This window comes from Podarcis vaucheri (assembly GCF_965113315.1).
Source record: "Podarcis vaucheri genome assembly, chromosome: Z".
Classification (NCBI taxonomy): Eukaryota; Metazoa; Chordata; class Lepidosauria; order Squamata; family Lacertidae; genus Podarcis; species Podarcis vaucheri.
Genome location: NC_138758.1, coordinates 36,664,560 through 36,682,382, shown reverse-complemented (window position 1 = coordinate 36,682,382; position 17,823 = coordinate 36,664,560). Strand labels below are relative to the sequence as shown.

At 46.0% G+C, this 17,823-nt stretch overlaps 1 protein-coding gene and 1 long non-coding RNA gene across 4 annotated transcripts in view; one reads left to right on the top strand and one right to left on the bottom strand.

The window, feature by feature from the left end:
- Positions 1 to 1,359, bottom strand: part of LOC309523771 — a 137,138-nt gene extending 135,779 nt beyond the window's left edge. The window contains exon 1 of one of the 2 annotated variants that reach the window (XR_014215584.1): positions 987 to 1,359. This is a non-coding gene — a long non-coding RNA (uncharacterized lncRNA). The other variant, XR_014215585.1, reaches the window with a different exon arrangement.
- The window catches only part of QRFP (pyroglutamylated RFamide peptide), a 31,925-nt gene extending 23,236 nt beyond the window's left edge, over positions 1 to 8,689 (top strand). For both annotated transcript variants that reach the window (XM_082207901.1, XM_082207900.1), the window contains exon 2: positions 7,170 to 8,689. In XM_082207901.1, the coding sequence (XP_082064027.1) occupies positions 7,170 to 7,571 (402 nt within the window). In that variant the 3' untranslated portion in view covers positions 7,572 to 8,689. The remainder of the gene's footprint in view (positions 1 to 7,169) is intronic.
- The last annotated feature ends 9,134 nt before the right edge of the window (positions 8,690 to 17,823 follow it).

The following is a 17,823-nucleotide window of genomic DNA, read 5'->3' as shown; positions in this document are numbered from 1 at the left end:
AAGATCTCCCTCTCCCCTGTCTCAAGTCTTTGATGATGATGATGATGATGATAATTTTTATTTATACCCTGCCCTCCCCAGCCAAGGCCAGGCTCAGAGCCTTGATGAGGACTCCGTCTGGGTGGAAGGGAAAGGGAAAGGAGAGAATGGCCACTTAAGGGATGGGAAACCCCTGGAGGTGCCACACCCCACCCTCCCAAGCCCAAACTGCCCCTATTCTGTTGGCTACCAAAAGATGCTTCTTTCAAGCCTGATTTTGGTGGGGGCGAGAGGTGAACCTGTGGGCGCCAGAGACGGTCTCTCTGGCCCCCAGGGTGCCCTTGGGGGGCATGTCCTATCCAAGGACTGCCCCCCCACTGCCTCCCAGAGCTTGGCTTTAAATGCCAAAGATGGTGGAGGCTGAGGTACCCTTCCCAAGTTCGCCCGGCCACATGAAGATCATCTTCCCAAGGGCTCCACCGTGAACCTCCTCAAAGAGTGGAGCTCCAACGGTGGGCCCTGGGCTGGCAACTCTGCAGGTGAAACAAAGGAGAAAATGTCAGAAATAAAGTAAAATACAAACTAACCACCTCTGCCTTCCTCCAAGTATCCTCGAAGCAGAGGTCAGTCTCCTCCAGACTCCATTATCGTCAGAGTCTTACAGACCTCGCAATCGTCTTCCTCTCAGCAACCGAACAATTGCTCACCTGGGCCTCCAGATTCGCCTGTTTCCATCCCCTGGCCACTCACAAGGGCTGGATCTTCCTTGGGGACAAAGAGGTGGACCTTGTTCCTCTTGCAGCAGTTGCCCAGCAGCTTTCGCAGCCTCTTGAAGCTAGGAGAGAACAAGGAGAAGTTGAGAAACTGGAGCCCTGGGTTCAAAACATTTCTCAGCCATCAAGCTCCCTCCACTTAGCCCACGTCAGGGAAGTCCAAATGAGGTAGAGGAAGGCCGCAGCAATGGACCTGGTCATTGCCTTGGGGGCCAGGGCTTCAAACTCTTTCACTCCTGCTCCTCACTGCCAACTGCTGATCAGTTGCAGTTGGTCCCTAGAAGCCAGCAGTGTGTGATGTCACATAGGCTGAGCTGGGTGAGTCATGGTTGCCTTGACAACAGCCTCCCCACTAAAGCTGGACCACTCTGGCTCCTCCTTCAGAATGGGGAGGCAAGACCCTCCAAGTGCCCCTAATTTCCAGGGATAGTCTTGGATTTACAAAAGCTGTCCTGGTTTCTGATCTGATCCCAGAATGTCCTCCTTTTACTTAGGACATCCCTATTTTCATTGGATAAATGTTGGCAGGTATGGCTTAGTTGACTTTAAGAGAGGATTAGGCAAATTCATGAAGCAGAGGGCTGTTGATTGCTACTATCGTGATGGTTATGCTCTGTCTCCCTATGCTTCTGGAAACAGTTGCTGGAAGCAGCAGGAGGGGAGAGGGCTCTTGTTCTTGGGTCCTGTTTGTGGGCTTTCCACAGGCATCTGGCTGGACATTGTGAGGACAGGATGCTGGACTGGAGGGACCTGATCTAGAAAGGCTCTTCTAATGGTCTACTTCCACTGTCAGAGGCAGCCAGCCACTGAATACCAGTTCCTGGGAATCACAAGTGATGAGTGAGTTGCTTTTGTGCTCTGATGTTGCTTGTGAGCTTCCCATTGGGACATCTGGTGTGCTACTGCAAGAACAGGGTGCTGGACTACATGGGCCAGCGGCCTGATGCAACAGGGTTTTTCTGATGTTTTTGCTGTCTTAGATCAACTAAAATATCACAGCAGTGCTCTCCTCTTCCCAATCTTATGATATCACAAGAAGCACATTACAGTAGTACATTATATAACTGAGAGTGCATCAAGTTACAAATGCCCTTGCTTTAAATTTTTTATTTCAGTGATGTCATTTACCAAGCTATTGCATCCCTGAACAGTATCACGCAACTCCTTTTCATGCAGAAGCAGACATTGAAAGATGTGGAGGATGTATTTGGCAGGTTCACTCTCTCCAAGGCATTTACAGATGTATTTGCCTCTGGAATTCTGACGACTTGGATGGCAGCCTCTTGGAGTAGCCTGGCTTCATGAGGCAGGTTCCAACACAACGGACTGTTTTTCTAGGAAGTTTTCAGTGGGGAAATTTAGGTTGATTTGCACTGGAAATATATTGCAAATTCATGGACAATGCGGCTATCAACTGTTACTAGCTGCGATGGCTATGCTCTGGCTCTATGCTCAGAGGCTTTTCAGTTTTTAAACTATAAAGTGGTGGAGCCACTGTGCACCAAGACACAGATTGGCTCCAAAGGGTTAATAAGGTATAAACCCATCCAAAGATTTCTTTTACAAATAAGAAAGATTTATAAAAAATAAACGTATCCACTTGTGAGTTCTATCATTATTGTTCTATATAGTGTTAAATGAGCCAGATATTTGCATGTACAGAAGGCACTGATTGACCATGCGCCTCAGCATTTGTATAGGGAATAAAATCATGTCGCATATTGAAAAACAGTCATTCAAGCTCTGCCCTTTAGATACTTTTAGTTATGAGATATCTTTTCAGGAAAGGTTATTTTCTTTCTTTTTCTTATGGTTGAACTTTTTTTCTTAGCAAATCAATAAAAAATTAAAAAGAGTAATGCCGCTGAATAACAGTTGCTGGAAACCACAGGAGGAGAGAGTGCTCTAGTGTACCTGTCCTGAAGCATCTGTCTGACCACCGTGAGAACAGGATGCTGGACGAGGTCTTATCCAGAACCAAGGGTCACCTTATCTTCTTGAAATGGCAGGCACAAAATGTATTGTGTTAGTGGAAATTCACTTGCAAAAATGTGCAGATTAGAGGAAATGGCATGCTAAAAACAAGTGTGTCATTTGGGAGAAAAGTGCCTCGGATTTCTACAAGGAACAGAATTAAACACATTTTGTTGGCTGAGGCAGAGCAGGAAACGACGAGTCTCCTCCCTCGTGCCAAGTCAAGGTACATGGAGTTAACTAAAGGCTGGCTGAATTATTCTGGCACCTGAAGCAGAGAATCCCACAAGCGCTTCTCCCTGGGGAGTAAACATGACAATTATGATAAATTAAAGGACTTAAAATCTGCTGCCCTTTCATGACTTGAGCAGCCAGATGCAAAGGAAGGCAGAGTTGCTGCATTTTTAACAGTTATCTAGAAGAGAAGATTTCAGGGGGTGCAACTTGAAGCAATGGGGAAATTAATTAATTTATTTTGTATTCATATTCCATCTTTTCTCCAAGGAGCTCAAGGTGGCATACATGGCTCTCCCTCTCCCCAGTTTATCCTTACAGAAACCCTGTGTTGTAGGTTAGACTGAGAGGCAGTGACTGAGCTAATGAGCTTCATGGCAGAGTGGGGGATTTGAACCCTGGTCTCTTAGGCCCTAATGCAACAACTACACCACACTTGCTCTCCAAATAAAATAAATCTATCTCCAGTCTGTGCTAATTTTACTTGGGTTCATATACCTGTTTTGTTTCTGCATTAATCTGAGAATCTGTATTTAAAAATCCACATGAAAATCTGTACTTAATTATTTGGGGTTGTATGCAATGCTAGTCCTACTCAGAATAAATTTATGGAAATTTATTGCAGTGGCTAACTTAGGTCCATCAAGTTCCATAGGTCTGCTCTGGGTAGAACTTAGCTGGATAGCAACCCACATAATTTTATCACATAATTTTATTTACCTTGAAATCCACATTTCATCTCAATATACACATAAAAATATATCCATTTTTAATGCCTTTTATTATTTGAACCGAGAATGTCAGGCTTGGGGCATGAGTGTTAAGGGCTCTTCCATACTTTCATTTAATATAGCTAATAAGCTTTCTGTACCTCCATTAATCATCTGTTGTCTATATTACATTCTTCCCCAAATTGCTGCCTTCTCATACCTTCCTGTCCTTTTCTCATACTAATTTCTTTTTCAGAGTATCCCTGGTATGGGGGGTAAAAAAATCTGGATCAAGGGAGGGGAACATATAGGAAAGCAGTGACTTGCAGGAGAGCACCATGTGGACAGCAGTACATGTGAGAAGGATCTAGGGGTGATAGTAGACTACAAACTTAGCATGAGTGTGATACTGCAGCCAAAATGGTGAGTGCTAATCTAGGCTGCCATCAATGGAAGTCTAGTGACCAGTTCAAGGGAAGAGATAGCACCACTCTTTTCTGCCTTGGTCAGACCGCATCTGGAGTACTTTGTCCCACAGTTTAAGATGGATATGAACAAGCTAGAATGTGTGCAGAGGAGGGTCTGGAACCAAGGGTCTGGAAACCAAGCCTTATGAGGAATGGTTGAAGGAGCTGGATATGTTTAGCTTAGGAAAGAGGAGACTGAGAGAAGATATGGTAGCCATTTTCAGATATCTCAAGGGCTGTCACATGGAAGATGGAGAAAGCTTGTTTTCTCCTGCACTGGAGGGTAGGACCTGAACCTATGGTTTCAAAAGACAAGAAAAGAGATTCCAACTAAACATTAGGAAGAACTTTCTGATGGTGATAGCTGTGCAACAGTGGAATGGACTCCCTCAGAAGGTGGCAGGCTCTCCTTCCTTGGAGATTTTTAAGCAGAACCTGGTTGGCCACCTGTCAGAGATTTGTTAGCTGTGAATTCCTGCCTTGCAGGGGGTTGGACTAGATGACCCTTGGGTTACCCTCCCAACTCTGCAATTCTTTGATTCCATGACAACAGAGAATTAATGGAGCTACATGAAGTTTTGTATCCAGATTAATTGGCAGTATGGATGAGCCCTCTTAAAGTGGGGTTTGCATTTGGCATCAAATCTGGGACCAAACGATGCACTACTGGAAACAGCATCACTCAGGAGTTCCCATTAAGGCCTTCCAAGTGGAGCCAAACTTTCCTGCAAGGACTTCTATTCAGTGGTAAATTCCATGCCGAATGGAAACTCTGATTGCCACATGAATCTTCCTTTGCAAACACTGCTCAATTCAAGCTACACCTGTTAATGAATACTTTCCCCCCTTCTGTTATTTTACCCACTTTCTCCATCAACCCACCCAGCACTGGCATGCAGCCCACAGAAGGTTTCCAATAAGGGGGTGTGACCCCTCAGTGCTGAAAAAGACCCCTCCACCCTAAGCTAAGCCATCATTCATTCACTGTATTGTGCTAAAAAAAAACTATCATCACCCTTGTTATTTTATCAACTGCTGTAATTTTATTATAATATAGTTGCTGTTGAAACATAAAAATCTATGTCTGGGGAAGAAGAAGATACCTGTGGTGTGTCAAGGGTTTGCAAAGCTTTACACAAAAATTCAATAAATGTTTTAGACTATTCTGTATCTCACCCTACGAGACAAGAATGAACTCTGCGAGAGAAGTAGGGCACACAATTTTGCAGTGCAAAAAGGAAGAATTCATTTCACAGCAGGAAAGGAAAAGGGGGGATGACTGTGTATTCCAAAAGCCCACATTTCAGCGGTGAGCCTTTGCTCAAAGGGGGCTCCATGCCAACCCCTCAAAACCATCCGAATAATTGCGACCGGAATTGACTCTCTTTCAGCCTCAGTTTGCCAAAGGAAGCTGTCCAGATCTCTTGATTAATTTGTTTTCCTGCATTCTTGTTTTACAAGGCTCCTGTTGAATCCACATGGTGCTAATGGAGCGACAGAGTTGGCAATCTGGGGAGTGGAAGAGGTCACAGGCCAGATCAAGCCATGGGGCAATTTTAACTAGCCAGGCCAAATTTTAATCAAGATATACTAATAAAAGAATGAAAGGGAAAAAATGCCTGCTGCTTCACTCAGAAGCAAAAGTGAAAAACTTCTAAGCAGTAAAAAAAAAAATAAGAGCCCAGACTTCCTCTTGGATTTTGTAGGAGAGTAAGGCAGTCGTTCAGTGGTGCAGCACATGAAGTTGTAACAACAGCAGCAATAATTTTAATGTGTGGCAGAGAGCAGTCCTAATTCAAAGGCTGGAGAGGAGGGGGGCCAGGAGACAAGATGGGGTGGCTTGCTGAAGACTCCAGGGAGTCTCCTCCTCCTGCTGTGACCAGTTCCCCTCCTGCCTGGTCTCCCAGAACACATAGAGAAATGAAAAGAACAGATTGGTTGTGTTCAGACACAGTCTCAGAATGCTTGGGGGAAAGACCCTAGAGAGGAAGAGACTCGGGCAGCTGTGGGAAGACCTACTGGGAAGAGTTGCTGGGATCACTACAGCTGCACTATTTGGGTTTCTTTGAATAAAGAGTTAACTTCACCGACACCAGTGTTTGTTTATTGCTGCCCTTCACCTGACTCTAGCTCCTGACAGGCTTAACCATCAGAGGAGAGAGGGAGGAAAAGTAGGATGAAGGCCAGTGCTGCTCGCCTCTCCCCACAGTTCCCATTGCACCACCGTGAGACGTCAGGCTGCCTCCCCCTCTTGCTCCCCTTCCCCACTGCCTTTACCCACTGGCCAGGGGAATTCAGGACTCTGCTTGACATAGTGAGAAGCCATGATGGCGCAAGGATTTTTGTGACAGTCCCAGCATTTTTAGGGCAGTTGGAGACTATGTTGGCCACTATGAGAACAGGATGGGCCTTTGGCCTGATCCAGAATGAATATTCTACCTCCATTGTTGGAAACACCAAACCTCTGAATACTAGCTGCTCGAAACCACAGGATAGGAGAATTCTTGAGAGTTGTTAGGAGATCTTTATTCCTGTTCCTGGAGCTATAATTCCCAGAGTTCCCTGAGAAGAGTTATTGATTGTTGAACTAATGGCTCTCAGTATCCTTATATACTTTTAAGCAGTTTAAAATGTGAATAAAACAATTAAATGGGGGGGGGGTAAAAATATTTATTTAAAACATTCAGAGAATAATTAAAATCAATGATAAATTTAAAAATGCGAGTAAAGCACACAAATCCTAGAGTGATTTGACAGTCAATCTCTCTTCCCAGGGAATTCTGGGAACTGTGAAGGGAATAGTGGGTCTCCTACCACCACTCAGCACCCTTAACAAACTCCAGCTTCCGAGAATTCCTTGGAAGAAGCCATGATAGTTTAAAGTAGTATCATAGTTTTGAATGCAGCCACCAGCTCTTCCCTTATTCATTATAAAGTACAGAGGCGTTTGTGGTGTGTGTTTGTGTGGTGGGTTGAGGACTTGTCCAGGGATGCCTAAATCCAGCGACATGTCTTTCACTCTTTCTCCCCAGATGAAGGCCTCCTGCCTCTTCTCCTGCTTCTCCCTGCTGAGCTTCTGTGTCTGTTTCCCCCTGGATGAGGGGCAGGCATTGGGCCAGAAGGCCAGCCTCTGGGTCCCCGGAGCGGCCAAGTGGAAGTGTTCGCCTGGAGACTTCAAGTCCCTCCTCAGCATCGCCAGGGAACTACAGGGCTTCGAGAAGGAGCGAGCTGGCATCCGCCTCCGCTTCGGGAGGGAGAGAGGAGGAGATCCAGAAGATGAGAATGAAGCCACCAACTACCTGCCGGAGGAGGCTGGTGAGAAGAGGGCTGGCACTTTGGGGAACCTTGCTGAGGAGCTGAACGGCTACAGCCGGAAGAAGGGAGGCTTCAGCTTCCGCTTTGGGCGGCGGCGGAGGACAGCAGCTCTTTTCTGAAGTCCACTGTCCACCCACTTCAGCTGTGGAAGTCCTTCCTTATCTGTCCTGTGCTACATCTTCAACACTCTTGGAATGACCAGCAGTGCCCTCACCCCTGTTTTCATCCACCTGTTGCCTCATACAACACATGCACTTCTTGTTTTCCTGTTCCCTATTCTGCAAAATCTTGTTTTTCGCAGGAGGGGGTCAAGAAGGGGTTGATTCCGCAACAGTCTCCTCCTCTCCACTGACTTCAGCTGTTCTGATTCGGCAGCTCAGTCTCAAGGCCACTTCTGCGTGTTTTGCAGGAAGGGAGAACAGGGCAGAAGAGATTCCCTTGCATTGGTTCCCCCCCCCCAAACGCTACAGTTTCCCCCCTGCAATGCCTGACCGTAAAGGAACATTGGGAGCATAGATCACAGTCTTCATTCATGGAGGGCACCTCTGAAACTCAAGAAGACCTGGCCAGTGCTTTTAAGAACTGAGCAGATGCTTGAGAGAAAGAGTGGGGAACGGTTTTCAGCTCAAGGGCCACATTCCCTTCTGGGAGTCATGGGCCAGTGGTGGGTGGGGTCCAAAGCAAATGTGGGTGAAGAAACAAATGAAAATTTCACCTTTGTACCATAGCTTAGTTTACACCCACTCACACCTACCTTTATACTGCATCCAGAGCAAGCAAGAGGCATTATTGGAGTTCAAGGATACATATTCTAACCATGCAAAATAATGGGGGGGGGGAGTTAGGGGTGTGGCCTGGTAAGAGTAAGTGTGGAGTTGGTGTAGCCTTCATAGAGTTCTGAGGGCGAGACAGGGAGCCCTTAAGGGCCATGACCACTCTCTTTTATTTCTGACACAGTATCCTTGTGGAAGAATGAGGCAGAGGGGGTTTGCTTTCTGCGTTTGGGGAGAGAGATCACCCCTTGCTGGAGATGGGTAGAACTGTGAATTGAAGTTTTTCTCCATTTTTAATTTCTCCAACCAGCTCTCCACATTTCCACAGCCTGTGGAAGACCGCTATTCCTTTAAGTTCTCATAAAAAGTCATTAGCATTTTTATGCAGATTCTCCTAATTGATACGTTTGAAATATTTTTCCACTAACAGGCATTGTTTCACAAAACAATTTCCCCTAAAACAACACGTATTTGTATGCTGTTTTTGTGGATGTGTGCATCTTTACTCACGTTACTCCAGAAAAGGGCAATGATTGGCAAGAATTGCATCACTAAATTTGGAGAAGAGCTGCAGTCAGTTTCTGCATTGTTTCTCAAAGTGCATATTATGTAAGTTTGCCTTTAAGTGAGCTGAATTTCTTGCCCATTTCCTAGCTACCAGTCATGATAGTTATGTTCTCCTTCCACGTCAGAGGCAATATGAATGCCAATGGCTGGGAACCACAACTGGGTAGAGTTGCTCTTGTGCTCAGGTTCTGCTTGGGAGATTCCCATAATGAACATCTTGTTAGCCACTGAGAGAAGAGAAGGACAGACTGGATGGGCCTCATTCAGCCTGATGCAGCAGGGAATGCAGGACAGTTTTAAAAGGGGGTCAGACATGTTTATGGAGGGCAAAGCTACTGGCCAAAATGGTAACACTCTGCTGCAACAAAGACAATAATGTATCTGAATACCAGTTTCTGGAAGCCACAGAGGGAGGAGTGTGCTATTGTGCTTGCAAGCTGCTTGTGAGCTTCCCATATTGGGTATCTGGAAGCCTGTGAGCAAGACCTCACACAAGAGCACTCTCCTGTGCTTTCCAGCAATTGGTATACAGAACCACTGCTTCCTCTGCCCCTTTCTCAATCCGGCTCCACCTCCTTCTTGAATCTCAGGAGACTTGAAAATCATAGAACCATAGAGCTGGGGTCCCCAAAGTGTCATCTAGTCCCACCCCCTGCGATGCAGGAATCACAGCTACTTGGTAATCGAGGTGTGGAAATGGCATAATCAAAATCTGTGGGCCAGTTACCGATTGCAGACTGAAATGACTGAAATAAATATTTGCTTGTTCCTCCCTCTGGTTTAAAGGAGGGAACAGAATCCCCACCCCAAGTCCTGCAGAGCCCCAATTGAGCATTGCTTCACCACAGAAGAATAATCTGAAGATGAAACCTGGAGCCCACCAGTTAGCATGACTTTCCCTGAGCCCGGTGCAGTTTGGAAACTCTTTCATTGCAGCTGGATGGAAAATTGTCAGGCTGGATATTTATTAAGGATCTGAGTGCTTAAAGAGTGTTGCGGGGTGGGTTATAAAGTAAGAGGGCTGTCTCCATGGAAACATCAATTAAAAGCTCCCAGCAGCTTTGCTGTTCAATCAAACCATACATTGGGGCTGTTTTCTGAAACAGAGCTCTCCCGTGGGATGAGATTAAAAGCAGGGTTTGTGAGGCATCCCCTGCACCCAGCCTCTGGTCATCTTCCTTTGCAACCTGGCTGAAGAAGCAACAGGTGTCATTCAGCCAACCATTTCCAGAGCAGCAAAAAGACAGGTGCTCTCAGGACTTCAGCCCTCTGTGGGTCTTGAACTTGAGATAGGAGGAATGTCAGGCTGGAACTTGGCCTAGTCCATAGCCTTTGTCTCTATCCAGATCTGTGCTTGCCTCTATGTCCAGCATCCAAAAGTTGGGACACAGCTGGCAATTTGCTGATCTCTAGGAGAAAAGCTGGTGCTCAGCTGTGGAAGATCTGCTTTGCACGCAGAAACTCCCAGCCCCAGGTTAAGTCCTTGGAATCTCTAGGTAGGGCAGAGAATGGCCTCAAAAAGGATATTGCAGGGTTGGGAAAGCTTCAGAAAAGGGAAAGCAAAATTATCATGGAGCTAGAGAAGCTCCCCTATGAAGAAAGGTTGCAGCGTTTGGGACTTTTTAGTTTAGAGAAAAAGGTCAGTGAGAAGGGACGTGATAGAAGTTTATAAACTTGGCGGTATAGCAAAAGTGGGTAGAGACAAGTTTTTCTCCCTCTCTCACAACACTAGAAATCATGGACATCCAATGGAGATGAATGTTGGAGGATTCAGGGCAGATAAAAGAAAGGGGTTTCTTTACGCACCACAAACTGTGAAACTTGCTCCCATGTGGGGGCAAACAGCCAGTAGTTTAATTCTTTATTGACAAAGAAAGCACCAACCTACAGTAGCTCCAGAGGTGAATTAAACATGCGCGCGCGCACACACACACACACACACACACACACACACACACAATCCCCAGGCTAATGCTCTGAGCTGGCTTGTTGGAGCAACAGGCACAAGTAACCTGTGACTCCTTTGACATGGAAGCTGTTGCTGTGCCTGCTGCTTTCTGTCCCTTCAGGCACCTTCTCTGCTTCAGCTCCTGGCATGTCCTGCCCTTCCTCACCCATCTCTGACTGCTCATATCTCTTCCCATCCTCCAGCTCTGGCTCCTGCCTTGTAGGAGGCACAAACCCCCATAAATTGCAACCCACTTCCTCTGGATCAGCCTCTGAACATGCTAACCCTTTTGCCATTCAATAGAGCCCCACCAGTCCTTAACAGCAGCTCTCCAGGGTTTCAGAGTGTTCTTCCCTAGCCCTTCCCAGAGACGAGAAGGATTGAACCTGGTGCCTTTTGCATGCAAAGCAGATGCTCTGCCAACAAGCTAGAGTGTTTTAACTATGATGAAGTTAAGGTTCCAGTCCTCAAGGTATAAGAAGCTAAATCATACTTTACTGGTTGCTGGAAACCACAGACAAGGAGAGTGCTATTGCACTCAGGTCCTGCTTGCGGGTTTCGCATTGGGCCACTGTGAGAACTGGATGCTGGACTAGATGAGCTATTGATCCAATCCAGCAGGCTCTGCTTGTGTTCGTATGTACTGAATCAGAGCATTGGTCAAAGCAGGTGCTCTATTGCTGAGTTATGGTGCTGTTACACTGTTGAAATGGATATGATGATTCAAGAAAATAACCCTTGGGATAATGGGGTTGACTGCAAAGTCTGTGAGACAAACCTAGTGTGCTGCCAATATTTTGGTTTTCTGTAAAAGCAGATTTAAAAAAGCATGAATCAGAATATCAATATATTTATCTTTGGGGCACAGAAACTGGCAAGAGCACCTACCATCATAGAATCATAGAATTGTAGAGGACCCCCCAAAGTCATGTAGCCTAACCTCCTGCAATACAGGAATCACTGCTAAAGAATACTGTTATCCAATAATTCTCAAAGATTATGGACAGTGCCTCTGAGCTTGCATCTGCAAGCTTCTTTAGTTTCCTTGGATGCAGCTCATCAGGCCCTGGAGATTTGAATTCATTTAAATTAGCTAGGTGTTCCCTCGCCACCTCTTTTCCTATCTTGGGCTGCAGCTCCTTCCTTACATCCTTTAGCCTGTTATCAGCAGGTTGGGCATTGCTTTCCTTTTGGGTGAAGAGGCAAAATAAGTGTTGAACAGTTCCACCTTCTCTCTGTCACACAGTAGCATTTCTGTCTTCTCCATGCACGAGATCTACTACTTGTTTGTTCTTCCTCTTGGTTTGAACATAGCTGAAGAAACATTTTGAAAATTATTTTTAACCTCTCTTGCAAGCCTGACCTTCTTCCTGCAGCTGTTGGCTGCTCATGTATATTCTTTGTGGTTTCCCTTTTCTTCCATTTCTTATACATGCCCTTAAATCTCAGCTCATCTGTAAGCTCCTTATGCAGCTACACCAGTTTCTTCAGATGTCCAGAACTGGACAGTACACCCAAGTGGGGTCTGTCTAAGGCAGAATACATTCATTTCCCTTGATCCTGATGCTATAGTTCTGTTGATGCAGCCTAGACTTTCAGCCAGTGGAAACAGAGGAAAACAATAGAATGCGAAAAACCAGAGATCTGTTCAAGAAAACTGGAAATATGAAAGGAACATTCCGTACAAAGATTACCATAGTAAAGGACAAAAGTGGTAAGGACCTAACAGAAGCAGAAGACATCAAGAAGAGGTGGCAAGAATACATAGAGGAATTATACCAGAAAAATATGGAGGTCTCGTACACCCCAGGTAGTGTGGTTGCTGACCTTAAGCCAGACATCCTGGAGAGTGAAGTCAAATGGGCCTTAGAAAACACTGCTAACAAGGCCAGTGGAAGTGATGATATTCCAGCTGAACTATTTAAAATTTTAAAAGATGTTGCTGTTAAGGTGCTACACTCAATATGCCAGCAAGTTTGGAAAACTCAGCAGTGGCCAGAGGATTGGAGAAGATCAGTCTACATCCCAATCCCAAAGAAGGGCAGTGCCAATTAAGATTGCCAGAAGAAATATCAACAACCTCAGAAATGCAGATGACACAACCTTGATGGCAGAAAGTGAGGAGGAATTAAATAACCTTTTAATGAGGGTGAAAGAGAGCAAAAATATGGTCTGAAGCTCAACATCAAAAAAACTAAGATCATGACCACTGGTCCCATCACCTCCTGGCAAATAGAAGGGGAAGAAATAGAGGCAGTGAGAGATTTTACTTTCTTGGGCTCCATGATCACTGCAGATGGTGACAGCAGTCACAAAATTAAAAGACACTTGCTTCTTGGGAGAAAAGCAATGATAAACCTAGACAGAATCTTAAAAAGCAGAGACATCACCCTGCCAACAAAGGTCCATATACCGTATTTTTTGCACCATAACATTCACTTTTTTCCTCCTAGAAAGTAAGGGGAAATGTCTGTGTGTGTTATGGAGCGAATGCCTGCGGGTGGCGGGGGGGGGATCTGCTGCAGTCGTGAGCAGAGGATCCATGGTTCCCCTTCCTTCCCTCCTCCGTGGTTACAAAGCATGGATCCACATGGATCCTCAGGATTTTTGCATTGGGCTACTCCAAACTCACTGTCAGATCACGTCTGTGGCCACAGCATGAACCACAAAAATCATATATCCACTATTTCATTTAGAATATTTTTTTTCTTGTTTTCTTCCTCTAAAAACTATGTGCGTGTTATGGTCTGGTGCGTGTTATAGAGCGAAAAATACGGTAGTTAAAGTTATGGTTTTCCCAGTAGTGATATATGGAAGTGAGAGCTGAACCATAAAGAAGGCCGATCGCCAAAGAATTGACGCTTTTGAATTATGGTGCTGGAGGAGACTCTTGAGAGTCCCATGGACGGCAAAAATATCAAACCTATCCATTCTTAAGGAAATCAGCCCCGAGTGCTCACTGGAAGGACAGATCCTGACACTCCAGTACTTTGGCCACCTCATGAGAAAAGAAGACTCCCTGGAAAAGACCCTGATGTTGGGAAAGATGGAGGCCACAAGAAGGGGACGACAGAGGACGAGATGGTTGGACAGTGTTCTCGAAGCTACCATTATGAGTCTGACCAAACGGCTCTAGGAAAATATGCAGGGCCACCAAAGATCCAAGGGACAGAGTCAAGTTCCCCACCACCACTGGCTGAGACCACTGGCTGCACCCTTTTGTCTAGAGGTGTAGTCTAGAGGTGCAAGCAAAGCGTAGGGATAGGAGGCTGCATTGGGATGGGGCAAAGACCCTTTACAATTTTTTCTGCATCAGAGCCCCTGCCTCAAGCATCCAAAAACTACCCAATCAGCATGAATGGGGAGCTTTTTAGCCAGTGGTACACATCAGAATGAAAGGAGACGAGTCAGCCGCAGAGGATGGGCTCCGAGAGTCACTCTGGAAAGGTGGGTGGAAAGGAGACTTAAATCACTAAAGGACTCTGCAATTCAGAATTTGCCACTTCACTGCAGACTTTGGGACAATATAAAGATTATGGATGGTGGGGAGAAAGTGGGTATAATAATGCCCCCACCCTTTTGGAGAAAGGGCTAAGTTTTCAGTAGGAACAAAGGAAGTGATCTTATGATATAAGCACAGGATTTTCTGTTAAATCTCTATCTTGAGCTTATCTGCATGGATTTTTTCTAACTCCTGTTTTGCTCCTTGCTCTCAATGAGGAGTTGTTTGTTACCAGCTCTGCTAAAAGTGCAAACAATTATCATATATTATGTGTGTTATTATACGCCTCTCCACTTGAGGCTTCCTAAAGGAACCAGCGCATAAAATGTATATACACACAACAATGCAAATAACTTATGTGTTTGTGTTCTTATAAAGCTGTGGCAGAAATATAGTACTGGATGAGGCTGGACTCTTTTAGATGGATTATAAATATAATAGACATACTTTAGCATCCCATTTGGCATATAATTAGTCAGGCAATGCGCGAATGGCTTAGACGTAAACCGACACTCAAAAGGCGGTCCAATGCAGGCAAAGCCAAAGTCTGTGCCTGAATCCATTTAAAGGACATACATAGTTAAACCTGATGGTACTTGCTCCCGCAGGAGGCATTAACAGCAAACAGCTTGGATGGATGGCTTTAAAAGAAAATCTATTGATGGCTACTAGCCCCAACGGCTAGGCCAGGCCTCCACAATCCAAGACGGTAAATGCTTCTGAATATCTGTAGCTGGAAAACGCTGGAGGAGACTGCACTGTTGTGCTCAGGTCCTGCTTGTGGCCTTCTCTTTGGAACATCTGGTTGGCCACTTTGAGAAGAGGATGCTGGACTAGATGGACCACTGGCCTGATTCAGCAGCCAGGCTCTTCTGTTTTCCCTCCACCATGGGAGGCAATATGCCTCTGAATACTCTGAATACTAGTTGCTGGGATCCACAAGCAGGGAGAGTGTTGCTGCTGCTCTGAGGTCCCATTTACAGGCTTTCCACAGGGGCATCTTGTCATCTTGAGAACAGGATGCTGGACCAGATGGGGCACTGGCCTGATAGCAACTGCCTTCTACACTTTGCAACCCTGTCCAAATGTCCACAGGTTTCAGCCGCACCTCCAAACATATTAAGTGAGGTAGGAGAGCTTCTTCGGCCCAAGGTCCATGTTCCCTTCTAGGCAACCTTCCGAGGGTCATGTGTCGGGGTGGATGGGGCCAGCAGCAAAAGTGGGCACGGTATAAAATGTTTGCTTACACAAACCCTTTTCTATGTTCCATCCAGGCAAGCAAGGTGCATGATCAGGGTTAAACGACACATTGCATGCAGTCAAAAACTCTCTAGAAGGGTGCAAAGAAGGATCAATTAGAGATATGGCCTGGGAAGAATGGGCATGGCTGTGGAGTGAGTCCTAAAGGTCTGGCAGAGAGGCCTGGAGGGTTGCATTAGTCCTTGGGCCTCAGATTTCTCCTCACCTGTGTTTTAAAGACAGCATTCAGGGTTGGAAGCTTCAGAGAACCCAGCTTCAGATTCTCTTCACAGAGACAGCCCCACAAATTTAAACACTCTTGCCACTTGCCACTTTTGGTCCAATATCAGATTATCATAATGTGAAGGGTGTGAAGGGGACACCATCCGTCACTTCCAAGGTAGGCCAGCAAAGCAGGAATTAAGTCTCAGGTCAAGCTGAGCAAAAGGAGGGCAGGGAGCTAAAAAAACAAAAAATCTGCAGAAGTATCGTACCGGGGGGGGGGGACCCATAGAAAGGACAGTGAAAAATAAAAATAAACCACCCTTCTTCACGCATGGATCCAAGAGCCAAACTTAGCTTCAAGGAGAGAGGGTTCTCACGCAGGTGGAAGAAGATCTGCCAGGGGAATAGAAACCAGGGAGGGAAATTCTGCTGGCTCAGTTACTTTTGTCAATTTCAGATCATATTTTCTGGGTAGGAAAAAACGAACACAACAACAACAACAACCCTTCTCTCTGCCATCCCTCCTCCACCAACCTTCGACTCCCCCCCCCCCAGTGATGAAAGAAGTTTGCCAAGAAGAAAAGCGAGGGCACAGGGGCTTGGCTGACCCAGCAGATGTAAAGCTGTGCTCCCACAAAGAACATACGTCTATGAACACAATAAAAGCCCTGCTGGATCAGGCCAGTGGCCTGCCTAATACAACCACCAGCTTGTACCCCACCATCTGGTATCCAGAGGTAGTTTCCTTGGGTGTGGAGGTTCTATTGCAGTAGACCTCCATATGGAGAGTCCTGCTGGACCCATCTAGTCAAGCATTCAGTTCTCATGGTGGCCAACCAGATGCCTGAGGAAAACTCTCAAGCAGGAGCTGAGCACAAGAGCACGCTCTCCTCCTGCAGTTTCCAGTATCTGCTATTCAGTAGTAAAGACCCCCCCCCCAATGAAACCCGATAGCGAGCCACTGCCAGTCAGAAGGGCCAATTGTCTGACTTGGTAGAAGTAAGTTTTCCATGTTTCTGTTTAAATGAACCCTTCATCTGGATCCATGGGGACTAGAATCTTACTTTTTTACGGGGAAGTGCTGAAACAGTGTTTGAGCCCTTGCTTTGTATGCAGAAGTGCCAATGTTCAATCCTGGCATCTCCAGGTGGATTTGGGAATTTCCCATCTAAAACTCTGGAGAGCTGCTGCCAGTCAATGCTGCCAGTACTGAGTTAGATAGGCTGGCTCAGTTTAAAGCAGATTCCTGGCTTCCTTTCCACATCTCAGTGATACTGTATGCTGAAGATGTTTCCCAAGGCTACTACACACTGTGCAACTTTTTACCATCTACATAACAACAACAGCAGCAATAAAAATCCTGCCCTCCCCCCAGAGAATGTCCCCCCCCCACTCTCTCTCTTTCTTTGTTAAGTTTTCCAGCCAAGCTGCCTCTGAAAAAGGGAGGGCCAGCATTCAAGGCTGGCCCTGACAGCAAACATTACCATTTCAACTACGTACTACACAAAGCAAGCAAGCTGCTATCCTCTGCACTCCCACCCCCCAGCCAGGGCGCTCTCTCGCTCTTGCTCAGGCTCAATAACCCTGAAAATTGGAGCTATCAAACTGTTAAATGCATCGATCTGTTAAATCAACTCCCACCGTATTAGGCTAAGTTTAGGCTTCAACCCAATTGCCACCACTTTCGTCCAACCCACCACTCCCAGCTTGATGTGCTTAGCTCCTTTGGGGAACCTTCCCTCCCTCCCAGATGCAGCCGGATAAAACACAGCAGAAGCTCAATGCCTTCCCTGAAATGCCAAAGATCACCTGAAAAGCTCACACTAGGAAGCAGCTGAACCCCCTTCTCTCTCTCTCTCCCAACCAGCACAGGAAATTCCCACCTGCCAGAGCCAATGAAGCACCGAGCTAAAACTGGTCAACGGCTGTTAAATTCTCCCTGCCGGCCTTATATGCCAGAGATATAAAAATGAAAATCATGCTCAGCTTTCCATCTCTTGAAGGGGCACAGGCATAAGAACCCAAGGAGAGCCCAGTGGCCCATCTTAGGCCAGCAAGCACCCTGTACTCACAGTGGCCAAACAGATGCCCCAAGCGGAAGTCTACAAGCAGGACTC